Source organism: Macaca nemestrina, chromosome 12 (genome assembly GCF_043159975.1).
Source record: "Macaca nemestrina isolate mMacNem1 chromosome 12, mMacNem.hap1, whole genome shotgun sequence".
In the NCBI taxonomy this organism is placed as follows: domain Eukaryota; kingdom Metazoa; phylum Chordata; class Mammalia; order Primates; family Cercopithecidae; genus Macaca; species Macaca nemestrina.
The window spans coordinates 30,575,463-30,600,104 of record NC_092136.1 but is presented as its reverse complement, the minus strand read 5'-3'; the positions used below and the strand labels follow the sequence as shown (position 1 = coordinate 30,600,104).

The 24,642-nt window shown below is 40.2% G+C and overlaps 1 protein-coding gene across 4 annotated transcripts in view; it reads right to left on the bottom strand.

The window, feature by feature from the left end:
- Positions 1-22,959: 22,959 nt before the first annotated feature.
- Positions 22,960-24,642, bottom strand: part of API (APAF1 interacting protein) — a 39,658-nt gene continuing 37,975 nt past the window's right edge. For all 4 annotated transcript variants that reach the window (XM_011724080.2, XM_011724081.2, XM_011724078.2 and 1 more), the window contains 2 exons: positions 23,927-24,094; positions 22,960-23,408 (listed from right to left, as the gene is read on the bottom strand). In XM_011724080.2, coding sequence (XP_011722382.2) covers positions 23,309-23,408; positions 23,927-24,094 — 268 coding nt within the window. In that variant the 3' untranslated portion in view covers positions 22,960-23,308. The remainder of the gene's footprint in view (positions 23,409-23,926; positions 24,095-24,642) is intronic.

Here is a 24,642-nt window from a genome sequence, read left to right as displayed (position 1 = left end):
TATTGACCCCAAATTATATTGGATGTGTGTGCATTTGAATATGTCTCATAAGATTTGGGAGGAGCTGCCTAGGACTTAGGGACCCCCAAGTGTTCTCAGTAAGGGTCATTTCCCTTCCCTGGTATACTCTCTGTAATTCTCTCCATAGCTCATATTCTTTCTCTATTTTAAACTTTTAAAGGAAATTCCCTTTTCTTTATTCTAATCCACTGGGCTCCTTGACTATTTCTTTAGCAACCAAATGTAGAGAGACTTCACATTTGCTTGTGTTGTGGACAACTTACATTCCTATATTTTTATTTTTGGGGCCTTTCTTGAATCTATTATATGTATTTATGCTATATTTCAACTAAAGTGAGATACTTGGATGGAAAATCATTTATTTATTCATTCATTCATTCAATGAAACTACCATGTGTTGGGTGCTAAAGTTGAGTAAAGCAAAATACTTGGCTTCTTCTTTCAATACATTCATAGTCTAGGAAAGAAGGTAGGCAGGAAAGCAGATAAATTGCTGCACAATTGACTCCTGGCTGTTGACTATCTGTTGCTCAGACTGCTTCTGCATTCAACAAGTTTTTATTTATTTAATAAGCATTTTCTGTGTGTCAGCACTAATCTCAATGCAGATGCTGTTTGACACTCTTATGAATTTATTTCTCAAAGCAGTCCTATGAGGCATTACCATTATCCCCATTTTGCAGATGAGGACATTGAGGCATAGAGAAGTTGAATAATTTGCTCAGGGTCCTTTACACAACAAATAAGTAGCAGAGGTGAAATTTGAACGCAGCCAGCCTGGCCCCAGAGCCCATACTGCTGGCTTGTAGGTTATGAACTAAACCATGTGATCAGTACTAGTGGGGTTCAGAAAATGTTTCATAACAAATTAGGCACAGTTCAGATGAAATAGGCAGGGAAGTCTCCACTGAGGAAGTGATATTTCGATTGCTTTGTATGAACAGAAATTTGTCCAACAGGTACATTTAGAGTACAGGATTAAGGAAAGGCACTCCAAGTAGAAAGAAAAGCCTATGCCATAGTCTGTATAGCTAAAACAAACAGATGACAGTATTTGTTTTGAGAAATGCAAATAGTGTATATGGCTGGAACTTACTCTGCTTAGAGGGGATTGATAAAATCCTTTTTCTGCATAGTTAAACTGATCAATATTTTCTTTCATTGAAGGGATAGAAGTGGGAGGAGGCAATCAACATTTAACAGACCCAAATCAAAACTGAGCAAAAGCCAAACTCCTCACAATGATCAACAAGATTAGGTTTTCCTTGGTTTCCTTTCATGTCCCATCTCTATCAATCAGTTTCATAGATTTAACTTTCCATAACACTACAAACTAGGATTCGGGGAAGAGGGAGGAGAGTGAAGAACTTGACCACGATACGCTGGAGCTGCAGGTCAAAGATGGCTCGGGAGGTTACTGCTTCTTCCCTGCTGGTGTGGAGCCAAGGCACTAGCCTCCCTGCAGGACAGGCAGGTGGTAGAGAATATGGGTCTAGGGAAAGATGTGTGGTGGAGCTCCTTGGAAGACTTGTGTTTACACACCTTTCCCAATGCTGCCTTTTTGTTTAATTAAACCCAGAGATAAAGGTTGTGAAACTCCTGTCTGGCCTCAGTTTGCTTACAACCCTGAGTATGTGTCCCCTGACACATTCCAGCATGTAAGGAATCTTCACTGACCCTAATTGGAGCAAAGCTTTGCTGAAAGGGATGAATTATGTACCTATTTTTAGAGAAGTATCTGGTATCCGTCTGCTTTGGTTTAATATGCTTATGTAACCTCGCTGAAGGACTGATTTCATCAGTTAGTAAGGATGAGTGCAAAAGACCAGAGTGCCCACTTAAGAGAGACTATGTTTAGACCTCTCAAGGAATAATTAATAAAGGGAATCAAGGGTCAAAGATTATTTCAACTGACAAGCCCAGGCCCTTCTCATTAGTAAAAACTGCCCGGTTGCCTTGCAATATTTTCTTTGCCAAGAGACAACTCCTATCCTAAATGTTTAAGTGACTTCTTGTTGAGCTGGTTTCAGAGGATTAAGCTCAGTGTAATTTCATCCTTCCCAGGTGTGAGACACTTGTGTGTGCAGTAATATGATTCTGTACTGTCAGGGAAAAGAGTGCGTCTTTGTCAGCAGTGTTTGACAGTCAAACCCCTGAATCATGACCTCACTTCCAGATAATCACTCTTTGCAGGCTTAAAACTCCTGGTGTTACCACTTGCCCTTACGCTGAGAGACTCAAAGGTTTGGTTGCTGGCACATGGTCCTGCTGGTCAGCAGAATGGAGATGATCTGTGCTGGCAGCCCAGCTGGACTTCAGAAAGCATTCCCTTCCCAGCTGTTTGGAGTCAGTTTCTAAGTGCTGAGCAATACCATCTCTATGTTCAAGAAGGGCAAAAACCAAAATGAGTAGTAATTATTTGGATTCGCTTTAGCCAGTAGTTAGATCAACTCTTCTTCTGATGCTTTGGGTAATGTCCTCAAAAATGATTTCCTACTGAATGTTTACAATTTTGACATGTAATATATACTCTGGATAAAGCACTAGCTCACAAATCATCTGATCAACAAGGTGAATCCTATCTCTATCTTGGTCCACACGGAGACTAGCACATGTGATTGACAGGCAGATATGGGCCATATTGTCATTGGCTGCACCTGTCCATATGGTGAGGGATCAGAAATGAGAAATGGTTGTATTCTGAGCTGGGGATTATAGAGCTGTATTACTCTAAGTCTTACAGTCTTACAGTAGCAAGGAGCAAGAAGAGTCTTAAAAGAATGGCCTTAAATATCATAGGTCAAGCCCCATAGTTTCACCGATGAAGAACTATTGCCTCAGAGACAGAAAGCCATTACACAAAATCAGAGAAAATGTGAGTGGCCTTGCTGGGGTTAAAGTTTCCTGACACCCTTCTAGTGTCTGCTACACCTTTTTGTTTCCACAGAGTTTTACTGGCCCCCGTATTAAAGAAAAAAAAAAAAAAGATAAAGGGAGGAAATAAAAGCCTGTTTTGGCATGGCCCCTTGTTCTATGGTTTAAGGTCAGTCTTGTTCTTCAGCATCAGCACTTTAAGGTTTTTTTGATCAGAAGTCTCCATATGGTTAGCCTGAACCAGATGAAATTGCTGCTTATATGAATCAAAAAGTTAAATATGGTAAATTTCAGATAGTTCTACCTGAGAGTTTTTCATTTAGAAAGTGGCAGTTAACATAGATAGTTGTCCTTGAATTAGTAAATCAGCAAATCATGTTCTCTTATTGGATTACTTATTTAACCAAACCCTGCCCCCTAAACCTACTTTTCCCTTTCCATCCAGAGGGAAACATGAAGCAATGTAAGAAGAATAGAGGAGGCTCACCATAGCTAAGAGTTTCGCAAGGCTGCCAAATATAGGGTATTGCGAATGTCTTCTGTGTTCTCGGCCATTAAACTTTAAGATATCCCTTCCTTAACGCCACTATTTATACCACCAAGACCAGGTCCAACTTCCTGATAGCACATTCTCATAGCACCTCATAGTTCTCTCTTGTAGCACTTCTACTTTTTCACTTACTTCTAAGGTTATTTTACTACCTTCTTCCAGATCCATGAGGGCAGGAACCTGACTGGTTTGCTTATGCTGCACTTGGAGCACTTAGCACAGTGTCCAGCATAAGGTAGGTACTCAGCAAGTATGTGCTGAATGAATAAACAAAAGTCAAATGGTCTGATTTATTTCGATCCACTCCACTGAGTGAACCTTATGTCAGAACATTTTTGTTTATTTATTTATTCCTTTGTTTGTTTATAGACAGAGTCTTGCTCTGTCACCCATGTTGGAGTGCAAAGGTTCAATCATAGCTCACTGTGACTTTGAACTCCTAGGTTCCAGTGATCCTCCTGCCTTAGCCTTCAAAGTAGCTAGGACTACAGACACACACCATCATGCCTGGCCCAGAATATTTTGTTTAAATTTAAATCCAATAATGGAAATTTGTTAGAAAACCCAATCATGTCACTTGGAGAGGCTTACCTGTCACAGGCCAGCTAGTGACCTATACCAGGTGCCAATGCACTCAGGAGGCAGGGCTCCCCTTGACATTTCTTTGTCTATCAATGAGACTAATATGTAGAGTAACCTAAATTTGAATCTTAAGCTTTCAGGGACTTTAAAATCCATCAGCAAGACATCCTCATAAACATTTGGTCATCATGCTTTCCAACTATTGGGAAGAGCATTCTGGAAGTCCCCATAACCCCCCTGGCTGGTACATATGAACACACAATGGGCCAAAGGAAAGTCCAGCTACGTGGACATCAGCTGGTAGAGCCACTTCAGCAAACAGAGGCAGGAGCTGGAAGTGAGAGGGGCAGAAATGGAAAGTCTGGTCTCCCCCAGTTCATGAGGGTCAGAGAAGTTTGTGTATATTGGGTGAGAGTTAGAACCAATTGGGGTATAGTAGAAGGTGCTCTATAACAGATCTGGGCTGGGGAGAGGTTCTTAGATTTTTGAGCCAAACCAGAGTCTTCACCCCTTGTCACTGACTGGTCCTTTTTGGAGAAAATTACCTGACCGTAAGACTAATCCATAGACTGTCAATGACCTAGGAAGACCAAATACACACAGACTAACCTAGATGCTGCCCTACCTACATTCCAGAGTGGGACCTGATATCATACCTGATGTTCTTGGAGAGAATGAGACTTCTAGTGTTTGCTTGGTTTGCCTAATCCCAGGCACAGAGAAAGTGATCTTTCCCCAGCCAGAATAAGTACAGTGTGACCTGGTGCCTTAACTGCTCTTAACTACCTTACACTTTTCTAGTCAAGATCATTATCTGCAGGCTGGGCATGCTAGAAAGTGGAGTCTTCCTTACTGACATCTCAGCAGGGTTTATGATCCTCTCTGCTTATGGAACATGAGAAAGCCAGGCCTTGGGGTACAGCTGAGACAAAGTGCTTGCTTGAGAAATCAGCTCATCAAACAGGACTTATTTGAAATGATTGATCTAGGCTTCAGTTGAAATTGATGGTGGTATGGACAGAATTTCCTGTGTCTGTCTTTTCACTTCCAAACTTCTTCAAGGAGTGGTCTATGTGGCTCCTCAAGGTCTTCTCCTTAACCCTCTAACATCTGGCTTCCATTTTTCAGTTGTCCTCCCCAGGGTGGGTACTCTATGCTGTTGGATCTAGTTTGGTTGGAACTTTCTAAGGTTGCTACTGTCCTTGTCTTCAAAGTCCATCTAAAGGCAAGAGCAAATATTTTGCAGACTCCTGACTTGGGTTGAATCTGATGCTTGATTTATTTGAATGTTACACTGACTATGGGGGAGACAGATTCCAACTTCTGAGTTAGGTTGAATCTGATGCTTGATTTATCTGACTGCCACACTATGGGAGAGACAAAGTCCAACTCAACCCCACATTCTGAATTGTGAGAACCAGGATATATACTTCGTTTAAATTTCCACCTGTGTGATGGACCACATTCTCTAAATTAATAGGTAGAGGCATCTGAACACCAAATTGTAGCCCTGATTTGTTAAAACTAAAGTCCCCTTTGATTGTGCCCTTTCTACATGTTATCAGAGGGACACATAGTGGAAGATTGTTAGTCTGAGATTAATAAATACTGAAAGGTTGATAAACAGACACTGGAAGCACGTGTTGGAGTTTAAAATTTAAGAACTTTAGGCAAATTTCCTAGAGTGCACCAATTCTCCTTTTTGCCAAATTCAAGAGTGAAATAGAAAACAAAATTTAAAAACCAAACTACTGTTTATTAAACAGTATACTTGACACTTTGCATATATTATTTTATTTAAACAACCCTTAAAGGAAGCATTTTTTGTCCCCACTAAAGGAGATTTGACCAAGATCACATCACCAATAAGTGGTGGAGGTAAGACTCAAAGTTAGGTTTTTCTGAAACTAGAGTCCATGTACTTAACACTACTATACTACACTTTTTTCCTGTTAGTCTTACTCTCGGTTTTTAGCAGCAGATGGTATTTTACATTCTCTCTTCTTTTTGAAACTCTCACAAATTAAACTAAACGTTATGCTCCTCTGGTTTTCCACATACTTCCTCTTTCTCCACTTCCTTTGTTAGTTCCTATTCTCTCTCTTGAACTCCAGAATGTGCCCTAAAGCTTAGTGTTTCTTCATACCTTTGGAAAGATGACCTGTACACATGGCTTCAATTTCCACTTCCACATCCCACCAGACTCTGAATTTCAGGACAATGGAGACCCGGTCTATTTTATTCACTGGCAAATTCCTAGCATCTTGCAGAGTGCCTGATACATAGTAGATGTTTAATAAATGGTCAAATGAATGGATGCGTGAACCACAGATCTGCTGATAATTCTCAGATACTCTCCCAAAGTCCAGATACATATTCCTAGGTAACTACTAGATCTTTCCTCCTTAGTATCTTGCTATTGCTGTGAAATGGTAGTAAGAATTTGGTGAAGCCATTGAGAGTTTCAACAATTTGCTGGGGCTTCCACATCAGCTGGACTCTCTCATCTTTTTCCAATGGAGGTGGCTTTATTACCGAGCTGGGATATAGACCTTCTACAGAGGAAAATGGCAGCCTGACTCCTTCCAATGATATGGGTTTGAGCTTCTTTGAGAGGGTCCCAGTGCAGCCTCTGGTTGGAGTCCTTGCTAAGTAGACACGGATAAAAGATGGCTGGATCCGAAGCAACTAGTAGCTCATCTCGGGGTGACAATACCACCACATTCATTTGGGTTAATACATGCTACTGTTAGGTGCCCGGGGAAGAGTTAATTCCAGGTGAAGGGTAGGCATGGAAGAAGAATGAGCACCTAGCTGTGAAGAGTCACAATCCTAGCAGGGCCTCCAGATCTGTCTCCTGGCTGCCTCCTGCTGCTTTGAGTCCTCAGATTTTCCAGGAAACTTGGCTGTGAATGCCAAAGTTGGTGGCTGTCCTTAATTACTAGGTGTGTGGTTCTCTGAACATTTGCTTAGTCTGAAATAATCAAACGACTTCTTGTGGGAAAGATTATCAGAGAGGTCCTTAGAGGCTGGATGACCTCTACCTGCTGAGTCACCCTGCCCACCTAATTGCTTCATACTATTTCTGTACTATGGGCTCCCTGGTGGGCATTAACATGTGATCAAAGATCTTCTTATTTCACGCTTGCTATCATATCTATTCTCACTTTTTGTACACTAAGACAATTTGATTCCAATTTTCCAATCTTTCTTCTTCCAGGCCCCTGATGAGCCATCCAGGCCATTTGCCACTGCCAATGAATCTGTAACTTTGGGCCATTTCTTTTGTCCGTACAAAGTGGGTAACCAGATTCATCTCTTGAAACTCTTTCTATTGGAAGAATTTTTCCCTGACCACTATCTTTCAAGGCCACCCCTGAGGGGATATGCAGAGCAGCTGCTGACCATTTTTGGCTTGCACTACATACTGAGTGGGCCCATCTATAAATCAAGTCCAGGCTTTTTCCTCCTGGGTCAGCTGGTTGTAAGGAATCCCCCAAGTGACCACAGGGAGTTAAGGGTGGAGCATTGGTGCAATAATAATGATTGACATGAAAGCCTGGATAACTTGCTATTGCAACTTGCTCATGACCTCTGGCCCAGCTAAGGCCTGACCCCAGCTGTACCACTTCCATTCGTGATTAACTGTGGCTGGGCCTGTCTAAACTATGACTTGTTGGGGTGGACCAGCGGCCTCCCACCACTGGGCCATAGGCTGATACTGATCCATGACCTGTTAGGAACTGGACAGCACAGCAGGAGGAGCAAGCAAGCACAACTTTATCTGTATTTATAGCTGCTCCCTATCACTTGCATTACCTCCTGAGCTCCACCTCCTGTCAGATCAGCAGCGGCATTAGGTTCTCATAGGAGTGTGAACCCTATTGTGAACTGTGCACGCAAGGGATCTAGGTTGCATGTTCCTTATGAGAATCTAATGCCTGATGATCTGTCACTGTCTCCCATCACCCCAGATGGGACCATCTAGTTGCCTCTAGTAACTCAGGGCTCCCGCCAATTCTACATTATGGTGAGTTGTGCTATTATTTTATAATATATTGCAATGGAATAATAATAGAAATAAAGTGCACAATAAATGTAATGCACTTGTGTCATCCTGAAACCACCCTCCTCACCCTGTCTGTGGGAAAACTGGCTTCCGTGAAACTGGCGCATGGTGCCAAAAAAATTGGGGACCACTGGGTTTGACAAAACCCAGTTCATGATGATGGGTGTTCTGGATGCAGGGTCACATGGTGCATTAGTCAGGGTTCTCCAGAGACACAGATTCATAGATGGACACACACACACACAGAGTGCGGAAGTAGGTTTATTGTAAGGAATTGGCTCATGTGACTGTGCGAGCAGGCACCACCAGAATTTACAGAGCAGGCCAGCAGGCTCTCAGAAACACACGGAAAAGCTGATGTTGCAATCTTGTGCAATCTTAACTCCAAAGGCAATGTCGATGCAGAATTTCTTGAATGAAGCCCACCCTTATTATGGGGGGGTAATCTGCTTTACTCAAAGTCTACTGATTTAAGTGCGCATCATATCTACAAAATAGCTTCAAAGCAACATCTAGACTGATGTTTGCCCAAATATCTGGACACTGAAGCCTGGCCAAGTTGGCATATAAAATTAACCATCACCCTTGGTATCTCAGAGGCAAGTTCCATATTTATTAGGACCCAGCAGCACACTAGAGTTTTTCAAAAGGCAAATAATTCTTCCTTGCAGATGGCATGGCTTTGTTCCAGAAATCTGGGATCTGCATAATGATTGTTCCACTGGGACTTATCATAAACTAACAGGACATCTTTTCCCACCACAGGTACTCAAACATCGTAGGGTCTTCTGGGTCACTGGCTCAAATGCTCAGGAGTTACTGTAGAGCCCTTTTCTGCTCTGGGTTCCCTCAATTATGGTAACTTTCAAGACACCCAGAACCTGGACTGGAGCCGCATTCCCAAGTGTGAAATGTGCTGACTTTAGAACCTAAAGAGGTCTACAAGGCATTGTGTTTCCTTCTTCCTAATGGGGAGTACAAGATGTACTATCTGTCTTTCACTTTGGGTGGGATGAGCTAGCATGCCCCTGATCATTGGATCTTTAAAAAATTTCCCTGATGTTGAGCTCCTGAATCTTCTAGGACTTACCTGCCACTGCTGGAGCAGATGCTAGCTGTTTCTTGATTATTCAGCCATTTAGTGCCATGTCATCAATGTAGTGGATCAATATGAGGTCCTGTGAGATACTCAGAAAGCCCAAATTTCTTCAGATTGTATTACAAGAGTGAGATCTAACACAGCCCTGGAGAAAACTATAGCTCTGTTGCCTATTTCACATGAAAATAAACTGTTTCTGGTCTTTTCTTTTTTTTTAGAGACAAGGTCTAGATCTATAGCATAGGCTGGAATTCAGTGGTATAATCATAGCTCACTGTGGCTTCTAACTCCTGGGCTCATGTGATCCTCCTGCCTCAGCCTCCTGAGCAGTGGGGACTATAAGTGTGAGCCACTACACCTGGCTTCTGATATTTTTACTGATAGAAATGGCTGGCTCCATGCTGTGTCCCCAAAGCCACGTTCACCTGCTGTAGCACAGTTGTCACATCTGGCAGAGCAGCTGCAGCTGTGTTTCTGTAGTCTACTCTTATGCTCCAGGAGATCCGTCTAATTTCTGGAGGGATCCAGACTGGTGAATTAAGTGGAGATAAAATGAGGATCTCTACTTTGGCCTCCTTTAGATGCTTAAGGGTAGCTAGCATTAATTTCTGTCATCCCTCCCAGGATATGAATTTGTTTTGTATTTAGTATCTTGGCTGGGGGCAAGGTGGGAGTAGATGGAAATTTCAAAGGCTGCTACTTGGCCTTCTCTGTTATGATAGGCTGCTTTTATCCGACAGGCCAAGGATTCAATGTGGGAGCTGCACCATCTAGCAACTATGTCTACTCCAATTATATATTTGGATGTAATCAGTAGGTAGGCCCACTGTGAGCTAGACCTCAGTCAATAGTCCACTTGTAAACTGGTCTCATATGAGTCTCTTATAATAGCGGGGATCAAGATGACATTTCAGGTCTCCAGCTATCAATATCACCTCATATTCTATGTCCGACAGTAATCATATACTTGGGTATTTCCTCTGCTCCCACTATAGAGTTATCCATAGGCCTCTTGGGGAGAGGACTGAATCAATATCTCTTGTGTTGCCATGGTGTTACAAAGTCATTTTATCTGGAGACTATCCTCTCTTTTCATCAGTGGGTTCTGGGTCCAGATAACAACTGAGGTCATGAAACTGGATAAGACATTGTGTTTTTGCTGGGGTGACTGCACTCAGCCTCCTGATCATCCAGTCTTGATTTCTTCTGAAGGTACAAGTTGAGTGCCAGGCCTCTGAATATTTGTAGGGTTTATTTTGGGGTGACTTTGTTGACTATCTCTCTGTCTTGTTCCTATGGATGCTGGGTTTTTTTGTTGTTTGGGTTTTTCCTTTTCTTTTTTTTTTTTTCTTTTTGAGACAGAGTCTCACTCTGTCACTCAGGCTGGAGTGTAGTGGCACTATCTTTGCTCACTGCAACCACTGCCTCCTAGGTTCAAGCAATTCTTCTGCCTCAGCCTCCTGAGTAGCTGGAATTACTGGCATACACCACCATGCTTGGCTAATTTTTGTATTTTTAGTAGAGACAGGGGTTTTACCATGTTTGCCAGGCTGGTCTCGAACTCCTGACGTCAAGTGATCCACCCACTTCAGCCTCCCAAAGTGCTGGGATTATAGGCGTGAGCCACCGCACCTAACCTGAAGCTGTGTTGTTTTAATCATCTGTATAATTCTGCGGATGAGGCCCCCTTGGCTGTGATTTTGATCTTACCACTCATTATGAAATAATTGTATCACTTGGTTTTTGACGGTGAAAAGCTGCTGGCAGGTGTCTATTGATTTCTATTGTTTTGGGGTCTTATCACCATTGGTACCTGTGAGCTGAATGCTGTAATGATCTCTCCTACTTTCACCCTGGGATAGTTAGTAATGCTGGGATCCCTTTCACTAGTGCTTTCTGTAGCCTTGATAAATAGCATGTCCAGGCTTTCCCATGAACTGTAGTAATCTAGTGTGCTATCTGGCCTTACACTGTACATCCACTCCAGCCTGCCCACGTCCCTACATCTTTCAATCTATTCTTCCACCATGTGCTATGGAAATTCTTATATCTTAGTTTCACTCAGCATGGGTGCTTGCTTTTGCCACACTTCTAGGAGCCATCCATGTAGCAGGTTGACCCCATCTGCTGGGATCCTAGCCAAAGTGTTAAATCTTGTATTTTAGGAAAATAAATGAACTCTTTCATAACCAGCCTTATGTCCCAGCTTTCTTGATTGAGCACTCCTGGGGTTCATTTCCATGGACCTCCCGTGGCGCCTGCTGGTACCTGCTAGTTAGGTGTTGCAGTTTCTTTGGGGACTCTTTCCTTTCTTGTTAGACCTAGGACAATCCTGGCTGGGTTATTCTGTGACTTAACCCTCGTTATGCACCTAGTGGCCAGAAGGGGAAGTGAAACAGATGCTGGGGACATTATATGTTGCCCTGAGTTGGAGAGGCAAGGAAGGAGTGCTAACTCTTAACAGGGAGGGAATTCACTTTTGCAGGTTTGGGAAATGCAAGAATCTGAGCATTAAAGATTTTCAGAGCCATCAATGCTGGTTTCCCCGTCCCATGTGTCAGAGTCCTATTTTTTCCCAACAAGGTCCTTGGCCTTTTCATGGTAGACCTGCCTTAGTTGGGAGTATAACATTCTGAATCTCAGGTATTCTGATGATTAAAACCTGAGACTGTTCTTCAGCTTTCTCTGCTTTCCTACTGCAGAAGAGTCTCTTGGCTACCAAGGAAGACCTCTGGCTTCCACTCTTCGCTTTTAATTACCCATTAATCACTCTCAGCCTTTTGTTATCTTTAACAAAGCAACAATCACAGTAATCATCCGCTCCCACTGTCATTGTTGTGACTATTTCCTCCATAATTTTCAAATGCCTGGTATATGGTGTGTACTGGTGTTTTTCCCTTCCTTAGTATGCTATCCCACTTCACCATTGGTGAAAGTTTCAATAATTGGACCATCACCTTATGCCAGGAGCTATCTACCCCACCCACCTCTAGATGCGGTCCTCAATGTCAACTTGGTGGTAAGATATTCAGCTCCAAAGCTATCTTACCACCTACTTTCTTAGACCACTCTTGCCATTCACTGTCATAGGCTGAGTTCCCTAGGAAGCAGCCTCTGAGAGAAAGTTTAGTATGCAGGATGTCATTATTAGGTGGTGTCCTTGATATCAACGCATGTGGATAGGATGACTCATTTGTCCCAGTTTTCCTCAAACAGCCTTAGTTTTAGCACTGAAAATCCAGCATCCTGGAAACCCCCTCAGTCCTAGGAAAACCAGGGCTGTTGGTGGCCCTGCCTGTGAAAGGGAGGAAGCAGAAGCAGGATTGAATTGAGGGAGAAGTCAAGCTGCAATACAGGCCTGAGATCCTCAGCTGCCCCAGGCAGAGTGCTGGAACTAAATTTGGCACATCAGACATGTCCAGCATCAGGGCAAAATGGCTGAGCCCTCATACCCCTGCTCCCTCAGTCACTGGATATGGGCTTCCCTGGGAAGGACATGGCCTTGGGTAAGCAAATCTGCAGCTGAGATCTCTGAATGGGGCTGACAGTACTCCTAAGAGTTGAAGCAATAAGTCCTCCCATGAAAAGGGATCTGGCTGGTGAATCCTTGTGTCCAATGCAGATATGTGTAGATATATTTTTATATTTGCATAGACCATCTGTGAAGGGATGTGCAAGAAATTGATACTGAGGTTGCCTCCAAAGAGAAGAAGTGGGTAACCAGAACAGGGTGGGAGAAAAAATTACTGTAAGGATATATTTTAGATTTTGAATATGTACATTTTGAATTTGTAAAATCATGTCAAATGTACATGTTTATTACACACATGAATTTAAGCTGAAAAATCAATAAATAAACGTGGAAATAACTTAAAAGTTTTCACAGATCTAAATAAAAGTCTCTACCATATCCCTTGTTAACCAAAGGAGTAAAAATATTTAAATTCTCCTACCAAATTTATGCTTTTATTTTTAAATCTAACCCCAAATAGCCAACCTGATAGCATTGATACAGGAGCTAGAAAGAAATTATTTAGAAATTATTTAGGCAGATAATGAAGGCAAAAAACTCCTCAGCAAGATTCCCCTTTTAACAAAAAGGAGCCCCCAAATAATTTCTTTTCTAACAAAAATAAGCCTGAAAAAATTGAACTGCAGACATTGATAAGCAAGCTGGAAACTTGCACAGTGAACGCCGGCAGCTCTGCCAATAGAAAAGGGCTACCTGGGGCCAGGCATGTTCAACATGGAGGCTCCATCTTGCCTTTGTCACCACATGTGCAGTAAAGGAACAGGCAACATGGCACCAGCCAGGTATAGAATCCATCTGCATAATAAAAGATTAGAGTGGGGGTGTAGGGTGGCCAGATTTTCACACGCTGCGCAAATGGCACACCTGGTCTGACCAATCTTTCATGCCCCATGTAAATCAAACACTGTCTACTCAATATAGGTCATCTATGAAACCTCCTGCACTTCATAACAGAAGTGACAACCCACTTCTCTTCTCTTTCTTTCGTCTACTATACTTAGGCTCTGAATCTCACTCTTTGTGTGTCCATGTCCTAGTTTTCCATGACTGTGAGACAATGAATCTTGGGTATTTAACCCAGACAATGACATTGTTCAGCATGAGATAAATTGTAATAGTAAAAAACTGGTTTGTTAAGGAATTGCCACTTTATTTGGCACAAAATCAGAATAGTTTATCTACTAACACAGGGCTTTAATTTTGTTTTAGCTTTAACCTCACCCTTCAACTTTATTATCTGTATTTCTATTTCTTCCTTTCTTTCTCTTTTCCTGCCACATCTTATTATGTAAATTTTAGTATTATCATATCCTATGTTGTGAAATATATACTTTGTTTTTGTCTCAGGTTTTCTGGCATACAACTCCTAAAAATCCTTGGACTCTTCAAAGTGATGTGTCTTTTTGTATGCTAATGATTGCCTGATGGCTGGCAGTCTCCAGGTAGCTTCAGGATGGGGACTGGTCACCAGAAAGACCAAGGCAGGATTAGAGGGTTGAAACTCTTAACCCCACTTCCTAACCTCCAGGGAGGGAAAAAGGGGCTGAAGGTTGAGTTGATTACCAATGGCCAATGATTTAATCAATCATGCCTACATAATGAAGTACCCGTAAAAGCCCAAAAGGACAAAGTTTGGATAAACTTCCAGATACCTGAACAAGTATAGACTTCTAGAGGATGGCATGCCTGGAGAGGATGTGGAAGCTCTGCACCCGCTTCCCCTGTGCCTTGCCCTATGCATCTCTTCGTCTGTGCTCTTTGTAATATCCTTTATAATCAACTGGTAAACGTTTTCCCTGAGTTCTGTGAGTTCTGTGAGCCACTGTGGCAAGCTAATTAAATCCGAGGAGGGAATGGTGGGAATCCCAATTTATAGCAGGTCAGTCAGAAGCACAGGTCACAACCTGGGGCTTCCAATAGGCATTGGAAGTGGAGGGCAGCCTTTTGGGACTCAACCTTCTACCTGTGGAACCCGACGCTGTTTCCAGTTAGATATTGTTGAAATCGGATTGGAGGACACCCAGCAGATGGTGTCTGCTGCAGAACTGATTGGTTGCTGGTGGGGAAAAATCCGCGACATATGTCTTGGTAACCAGCGGTCACAGAAGTTTTCTGTGGTGTTGTTGAGTGAGAGAAAGAAAAAACAGTTTGATTTTCCTCTGTATATATTCCTCTCTGTATCTTCAGAGATTCTCAATCCTTTTCAGAACGAGTATGCGTGTATATAAATGTAATATAAATGCTTTAGCACAGGGATTCCCAACCTCCGGGCCGTAGACCTGTACTGGTCTGTGGCCTGTTAGGAACCAGGCCACACAGCAGGAGGTGAGCCACAGGTAAGCGAGGATTACCCCCCGAGCTCTGCCTCCTGCCAGATCACTGGTGGCATTGGATTCTCATAGGAGTGGGAACCCTATTGTGAACTGCACATGTGAAGGATCTAGGTTGTGCACCCATTATGAGAATCTAATGCTTGATGATCTGAGGTGGAACAGTTTCATACTGAAACCACGCCCTCCACCCCCATCTGTGGAAAAATTGCCTTCTACAAAACTGGTTCCTGGTGACAAAAAGGTTGGGGACCGCTGCTCTAACACCGTATATGTGTTCCTGAAAAATCTACGCTGTGCCAAAAATAATAAGGCAAATGGAGTAGACAAGGTTTAGGAAGACACTGAAAACTTATGAACTATATAACCAGAATACCAATAAAAATATTACTAATAAAAATGTTAGCACAGTTAGCTTTCTTCTAGTATTCATAGCTGTTAATCATTTGCTTCCTTATAATTTCCTGGACTTGTGCTTCCTCCTTTAAGATGTAAGTATTAGAAGGCATTTGCTTTGAAAAACTCAATTTTCATCAAATTTTAAAATTGTATCCAGTCTGTAGCCTTCCTAATTAATCCATTGTTTTATATAACTAGAAATATCTTCTTAGTGTCTTTATCCATGCTTGCTCCAGATAGCTTAACAGAATGAAAAATACTGAAGGTCCCTAAAGCTACTGAATCAGGCTTTTTTCCCCGTAAAGAATAAACTTCTGCAGATTTTCACCTTTTTTTTCAAAATGTTTTCATGTATCTTTAAAGCTTTCTCATTAATTATAAGAAATCTTGCCCTGATTGCTTTAAAATAATGTGCTGAGAAAAATTGTGTATGAATCCATGCAATTTCCATATTATACCAATGTACTAGTAACATTCCTTTATTTACCAGTTTTATATGAAGTAATTTGCATAAAAGACTTGAGTGTCATCAAGATTAATGTGTTAGCCTTTTATTTCATACAATTGCATAGCATTTGGTTTGATATACTATTAGACATTGTGTAAGACTCTATTATGAAATAAATCATCTCAAAATAACGTTTAAAGAAGCAAATCTGTTCAACACTTCTGACTCAAAAGGCTGAAGGTGAATCCAAAGGTACTGCTAAATCCAAGTACTAAAATGCTGTAGTAGAACTATTTCTATATCTTGGCTCTGCTTTTTATACTTTTCTTTGTGTGTTGGTTTCATTCTCTTCAAACACAGATAGGTTTTCTTTATCTGGAAGTGGAGGTGGGTCCTGGCACCTCTTCTTGAGTTAGGAACCTAAGACTTGGAACCTCTCTGTAGGCAGGGAAATGGTGTGCCACGACTGGACAGGACTGGCCAGGTCCGGGTCACGTGGTTATGGCTGCAGCGAGAGGGCAGGTAGAACACTGTGACTGACACCATCCCAGAGCCTCGCGGGATGTGGGTGAGTGGAGGTGGGTCCAATGAGTGAGGGAAATTGGGTAGACACCACCAGCAGCTTAATTCTACACACGTACCAACACCTGAGCACTGAACAAGTACTGAGTACAAAAGAAGATTTGCTGAAATTTGGAGTTACAAGACCCTTAGAAAATGCCAACCAGAAAATGAAAGTTAAGTGATTCTGCTCAAGGTCAATGTAAAATTATAAAAATGCTAATGATATGGGCAGGAGGTGGGGAAACACTAAGTAGAAGAGGGCAGTTCCCCGGCAAAGGCCCCACCCTCAAGTCTGGAAACCCATGCACCTAAATAGGAACAGGCATTCCTGTTTTCACACCCAAATGTTGCCTTTTCTAAGACCACTCTGGCCTGCTACACCCCTATTCTGTGCCCATATAAACCTCAAGCTCCACGAGCAGAGGATTAAGGCTTATAGTTAAGGCTTATACTTAAAATCACATTTATTGGTAAGCTTGATGAGTCAGACTCAATCAATGGTAATGGTGAATGGCTAAATGGTAACAATTTTTACCAAGTTACTATGGGCCAAAGTAATATCTTTCAAAGTGCCAGCTTTCACAACATAGCAAGGTTTTTAAACAATGTCATTCTTGGCTGCAAAGGGAGCCAGCAACTTGAAGTAGAAGTTCAAGTTTGCTTTCTGGATAAAAAGAGGTAAGGAGAAAATCAGAATAAAGTTCTGAAATTTAGGAAGATAGAGGAAAGAAGTGTTTTTCAGAGTGTTTCTATAAATGGCACACATTGATTGCTGATATGACATTGATTAGTGTTGATCAAAACGAGTTAATTCATTCTATTGTGTGATAAGAGCGCTAGAGATGTCATACAATTAAATTAACTGCAATAATTGCTAAAAAAAAAAAAAAAAAAAAAAGGAGATTTAAAGGGCAGAATTATACCTGAAATCCTGTAAATGGCTTTGAAAGTGCCTTTGGAAAGCGTCACTTAGGTGCAAAGCCTTTAGAAGTTTTAATTTAAAGCAGAATCAACACATTTTTAAGCTGCACTAACCAGGGGTCATCAGGATCTTAGTATCTGTGAAAGACTACTAGAACAAAGTGGAAAGAGCAGAAATGTGCAGGCTTTTCAGTTTAAGTTCATTCCTAAAAATTGTAGAGGGAGATAGAGAAATAACTGCTTCTGCGATAACATCCTAATATTCTTTTTCTTTTTTTGGATGGTTGGGCAGGGTTCTGCAACACAGCAGAAACCCCAGGCCTCCTGAGACCCAGGATCAGAACTGTATAATGTCACTTCTGCCTCATTTTGTTGGACAAAGTGTGTCACAAGATCATCTCAGTGGTGGTGAAATTATTATTGCTATTATTTTCAGACAGAGTCTCACTTTGACACCCAGGCTGGAGTGCAGTGGCGTTGTCTTGGCTGCTCACTACAACCTCTGCCTCCCATGTTAAATGATTCTCATGCCTCAGCCTTACCAAGTAGCTGGGATTACAGGTGCATGTCACCATGGCTGGCTAAATTTTGTATTTTTTAAAATACTTTAAGTTCTAGGGCACATGTGCACAACGTGCAGGTGTGTTACATATGTATATATGTGCCATGTTGGTGAGCTGCACCCATTAACTCATCATTTACATTAGGTATATCTCCTAATGCTACCCTTCTCCCTCCCCCACCCCACGACAGGACCTGGTGTGTGATGGATAACACCCGAGTATTCTAACATGATGATGTTAATCACCTCTATGCATATTGTTAAAATATGTATGCAGTTTTACTAAAATGTTAGATAGAATATGCCTGAAATTTATGTAAGGAATAAAAGCAGATAAATAAACCTGAAAATGTCCCTATGTTTATTATCTTAAATAATTTGAAGATGCATGAATAAAATGCATAGATTTGCATTTACTGAGAGGGATTCATTCATCCAGGTTGAGAAAATGCCACACAGTTTAGAGCCAAAGGCCTAGGAAAAATTCCCCTCTCCTGCTCACAGGTCTTGGGCAAGTTAACCTTTCTGAACCTGTGTTTCATTGTTAACATGAGGGTTTATACAAAAAGCAAGTATTTTTGAATTGTCTACTAGGAGTAGGCATAGGGCTATGGAAATAAATAGGACATGGCCCTGTCTCGCCAGAAGCTTACGTGTTTTTGGTGTTTAACACCAACATCAGGATTGCTGAGAAAATGACTAGAAGGGTGAAAGTGCTTGCTAAACTATAATATTTCATGCAATTATTAAACACAGTTAATGTATAAAGTGATTCATAGTTTGCTATTGGGAAGACATACAAATTAAAGACATTTAGTAAAGAGATATCAGATAAGCTCAACAAGATTTTATAATCCTAGTCTTCCCAGTTCCTTCCTCTGAGATGTAATACATTACTGATTTATTTATTAACCACCCCTTCCATTCTGTCCCATACAGGTATTTAAGACTTTCTCAGTCCTACTCCATTAACAACAATAATTAATTATGCCCCATAACATAAAAGTTAACATGACATTCATTCTTCTTAGGCTCAATTCTCTTACAATGGAATTTGGAGGTGACCTAGACACTTCTTTTTACTCCTCAATCCTGTTTAATATTGCTGGAGGACCAAGAGTCATTCATTCAACATTTATTGATACCTACTTGCTAACGAAGGTTTACAGCAATATCCCTTGAGGGATAAAGATTTCCTACCCTGTCATGGGAAGAAATATTCAGCACCCTGAGGATGTCTACTCCATTCTCTTGCCTGTTGGAACCTTCTTGGGGTGTCCTTTAGATCATTTATATCAAACAGATAAGCTTACAGATGGTCATCAAGGCTTTGACTAGGAGCATCTGACACCAACACAACACAACTTACTGTTTCATAAGTTTACTCCTTACACTAATGTTACTTTTTTTTGGGTGGGGGTCTAGGGTATTTTGCTTTTCACCCAGTTTTTATAAAACAATGCAAGCCTAAATGAGCATAAGATTATACACATATAATACTTTCATGTTTAGAGCACGGGAAAGACATATTTGTTAACAGAAAAGTTTAACCATGCACAAGTAAAGAGAACAGATCCTAACTCTCTAGTGGGTTCCAATCACAATGTATTGAATTATTTTAAAGTTAACCTAAAGAGATTGTATATCAGGAAAATAGTCCTTTTTCTTTACGTGTATTAAAAGCAATAGATGCAATTAAACCTGAAACTGAGAATGAACAATTGTGAAACCAATGGAAAAATTTGTGGATGATTTAAAACACATTGTTCAAGATAAATGGAGGGGTGATGACTTGATCAACATCCTCAAGAAAAGAAACAAAGCATGATTATTTGAGGACACGGATAAACACTATTGAATATATGAAACAATCTAAGTTCACAAATCACACACACTACTATATTTGATGTGTTATTTTAAAGGATTTTTTTATGATAATTTTGACTACTGGAAATTTTTACTTAACTTTCAAAGCTCTACTGTACATACAAAAAAAAATTTTTTTTTCCTGGTTTCAATTCCAAAGATGTGGTCCTTATTGCAATAATGAAGTAGAAAAAGTAAAAGGTACTTACTATATGTAAAATAATAGAACATATTAAAAAGTCTGTTAGAACCCTAAGTCCCTAATACCCATATCAGAAGCCAATTATACTTTAAGAGCATATTTGTGTTTATAACTTAAGACCACAAAAGAATACCTATTTCAGTGATTAGTATCTAAAACGTGATGATTCAGTGCTTACAGGTTACAGATCAGTGAAATGGAAACCAAAATCCGTTTTGTTTTGTTTTGTTTTTTGAGATAGTCTCGCTCTGTCATCCAAGCTGGAGTGCAGTGGTCCGATCTCGGCTCATTGCACCCTCCACCTCCCTGGTTGAAGTGATTCTCATGCCTCAGCCTCTGGAGTAGAGGGGACTACAGGTTCCTGCCACCATGCCTGGCTAATTTTTTTGTATTTTTAGTAGAGATGGGGTTTCACCATGTTGGCCAGGCTTGTCTTGAAACTCCTGACCTCAGGTGATCCACCCACTTCAGCCTCCCAAAGTGCTGGGATTGCAGGCGTAAGCCACTGTGCTGGGCCTTATAGTCCTGCTTTAAAGAAACTTGGGAGAATTCAAATTGCCTCTTGAATAGTGATGTCAATATTATTAGTTCCACATCTGACCATCTTGACTACAGCTGCTGCTGAGACATGGCAAAATTTTCTCAAAAGGGAAGTATTTGAACAAACTGAGATATAAAATGAAACACTCCTTAAGATTGTTACTTTACCTTTCTGATTTTGGGACATTCTCTGGCGAACTATGTTATTTTGAAGTATCTCTCACAAGAAAGTTGGGTGGGTCCAAAAGGTTCTAGAATCATTTGAGAAACAATTGACAGTCTCTGGACTAAAATGTGTTAATCCCTTATTCAATCTGAGAGTGAATGGCATGTCCTGCACTTAATGAAATAAAAAGTGTTTGATCTAGATCTCTTACCAGTTTAATCCTGCATTTGTAACCACATTTTCCTCTTATTTAAAGAAGCTGGAATAACTGAGAGAACAACAGTCACAAAGGCATGTGAAGAATGCCTGCTTCCCTCTCCCTCATTCACTGAACACCTATGTGCAGGCACTGAGGATTAGCTCCCAGCCTGGATTTGTATTCATCTTTGGACCTTGGATCCTAGCAGTCACATAGGAAGGATCATATTCTTAAAAAAAAAGGATATTAACTAGGAAATATCGCCCTCCACCAGCTGTTCCCCCACTTCTAAAGCAGGTTTTGCAATCTTTTCTGCACTCCCAGGAAATAAATATACAATTGGAGATGCGCTGCTGCTGCTGCATACTTTAAATGGTTTAGTTGCATGACAATTACTTTGAAGATAGCTAGGTGACGGGTTTTTAGGAAAGGAAGTTTATATTTTGAGTGCATACATAGTATATGACAGGTACTGTGTTAAGTTTACCTATTTTCTCTTATTTAAATTCTACATATTTATTATTCCTATCTGAGCCTCAATTTTCTCATCTAAGAAAATAGGTATAATATCTATCTCAAAAGACTGTTATGAGGATTAAAAGGGATTTTAAAAAACACTAATATTTATTGAACATCTACACTGGATTAAGCATTGTGGTTTGTTCCCCCACATACTTTATCTTATTCATTAGCTGCATTTTAAAACAAGGAAAATGAAGTTAACCAGAGGTGGCTAAAACTATTTTTCCCCAGTGGAAGAACCTCTGCCAAGAATCCAGAAAACAGGCTGAGGGCAGTGGCTCATGCCTGTAATCACAGCACTTTGGGAGGCTGAGGTGGGCGGGTCACATGAGGCTAGGAGTTTGAGACCAGTCTGGCCAACATGGCAAAATCCTGTCTCTACTAAAATACAAAAATTAGCCAGGCCTGGTAGCACGCCTGTGATCCCAGCTACTTGGAAGGCTTAGGCAGGAGAATCACTTGAACCCAGGAGGCGGAGGTTGCAGTGAGCCAAGTGCAGTGAGCTACTGCACTCCAGCCTGGGTGACACAGCAAGACTCTGTCACAAAAAAGAAAAAAAAGAAAAAACAAACAAACGAAAAAACCCAGATACAGGCAAGGTTGTAAGGAAAAGGGAACCCTTACACAGTGATGGTAGGAGTATAAATTAGTGCAAACATTGTGGAAAGCAGTATGGCAATTCCCCAAAGAGCTAAAAGCAGAACAATCATTTGACCCAGCAATCCTATTACTGGGTATATACCTAAAGGAATATAAAGCATTCTACCGTAAAGACACAAGCACACAAACGTTCACTGCAGCACTCTTCACAAGAGCAAAGACATGGAATCAACCTAAATGCCCATCAGTAACAGAATGGATAAAGAAAATACGGTACATATACACCATGGAATATTATGCAGCCATAGAAAAGAACAAGATCATGTCTTCTGCGGGAACATGGATGGAGTTGGAGGCTATTATTCTTAGCAAACTAACACAGTAACAGAAAACCAAATACTGCATGTTCTCACTTATAAGTGGAAGCTAAATGGTAATAACTTAAGACTATGAAGAAGGAAACAACAGACACTGGGGTCTACTTGATGGGGGAGGGTGGGAGGAGGAAGAACATAAAAGATAACTGTTGGGTATTGACTGAACTAAATACCTGGGTGACATAATAATATGTACAACAAACCCCTTGACATGTTTGTCTATGTAACAAACCTTCATGTGTGTACCCCCAAACCTAAAATTTAAAACAATTTTAAAGAAAGTACTTTCTGATTACATCACTGGTTTGATCAAGATCTGTTTGGTTAAGGGAATTTTGAGTTAATACCACCTGATCTGAATTTCACAACTGATCCCAAAATAAAATGAGTGCCCTATTGTAGACTACAGGGAAACACTAAAGTTAATAGGGGAAATCTATTAACATTAACATTGAGGGATAAATTTGGACTTAATGTTTCACATATATTTTCTGACACCAACATTAAAACAAGAAAATGCTCATTTCACAATGAGGAAATTTTCCAATGAATTTTATTATCACCAGCATCTTTAAAAATTAAGAGGAATTTTCTGAGAGTATATATAAAAAAGAAATTAAAGGCAAATATTTTGCTGCTAAGGATTTAAAAATAAACAAAAACATAGAGTATAAAATTGTCATTTCACTGTCCCCTCATTTAAAATTATAAGAATATAAGCAAATAACATCCAAAGTCAGAAGAGATTCAGGGTGACCATTTGCAGTATTTAGTGGCAAATTAGTAGCATCATGAAAAATTTCAATTCATTAAAAAAAATAGCTTTTATTTAAATAATAATTATGTTGAGCTTTATCTCTGTATATAATTAGACTTCCTTTCGGCTTAGACAATTCCATTTTCTCCAACTGGGAGCTGTGAAGGATCAAGTCCCACTTTCTTCATTGATATGGCAATATCAAATAAATAGTCATAACACTCACACCTGTAAAACAAAAAGCAAAAAGAACCAGTGTTTATTGAACAACAGAGTTCTCCAATCCTAAAGAATCACATTTCTCCTCTCTTACAGTTAACTCTGCTTTGTTCCTAGTACATATTTTCTCTCAATTCTAGGCCAAAACTTTATTTTGCCCTCAACATTTTTAAAACACAGAAAGGAATCATATTAAGTCATGCAACCATATTACATACCTCTCAGGAAATGAAAGAGAGTTTAAAATATACTGCCTACATAAATTTACACTTTTTAAAAACTAGATGTCACTTTCTGAAATAGAACTTTTGTAACTTGGGATCTGTGTCTTCTTCCTCTATTAACATTCCTAGAGCCTTGCCAAACAATAGCTCATCCAATCAATACTTCTTCATGAATGAATATATAATAAAAATAAAGTATCTAGAAATAATGATAAACAATTTAAATTTAAACCAACTGACATACTTTATTTTCTTTCACATTTAGCGGGTGGTAACTTATTTCCCATGTTGATTTACACTCACATGGTTTTGGCTTTCTCCCATGTTTCCCCCCACACATATACTCCATGACGTCTGACCAGTACTGCACAGGAGTCTGGGTATTCATTCATTGCATGAGCCATTCGATCTTTGAGGTCTTTCTCCTCAGGTGTATTCTCAATAATGGGTACCACTAACATATCATCATATCTGTAAGACAAAACAAGCTATTTTTTTCCATTAAAAAAAATCAAGCATTGCTATGTATACAATATGTAATTTTTTCAAGTAACCAGTTAGACACGCTCTTTTTATGAACAGGATATTGCGTGTTATTCTATGTATCTTGTATAACCATCTCTACCAAAAGGTACCTTGGTAATGTGGCAGGCTTGGTCTAATCCTAAACCTAAGTGGTGGAAATTTGTAAAATACAGCAAAACCTAACAAAGAAATCATCAAGATCATGCAAATGTTTCCTTGAAGCAGGGACAATCATAATATTTACACAAGGAGATGGCAAATGATATATTGCAGAATCAGAAGCATAGAAAAGATTAAAAATTGAATTATATATTAAGAATTTCCCAATAATACAAAATCACTGTATTTCATTTCTGCAGAACCCCAAAGTATCTGAGATAGGCAAATCAATAAACACAAGCATGGTTTGTGGCACTAGTATCTCAGATACTTTGTAGTGCTAAAACTTAAAAAAAAAAAAAAAATTTCTAGCTAAAGTATTCAGAAATTGCTAC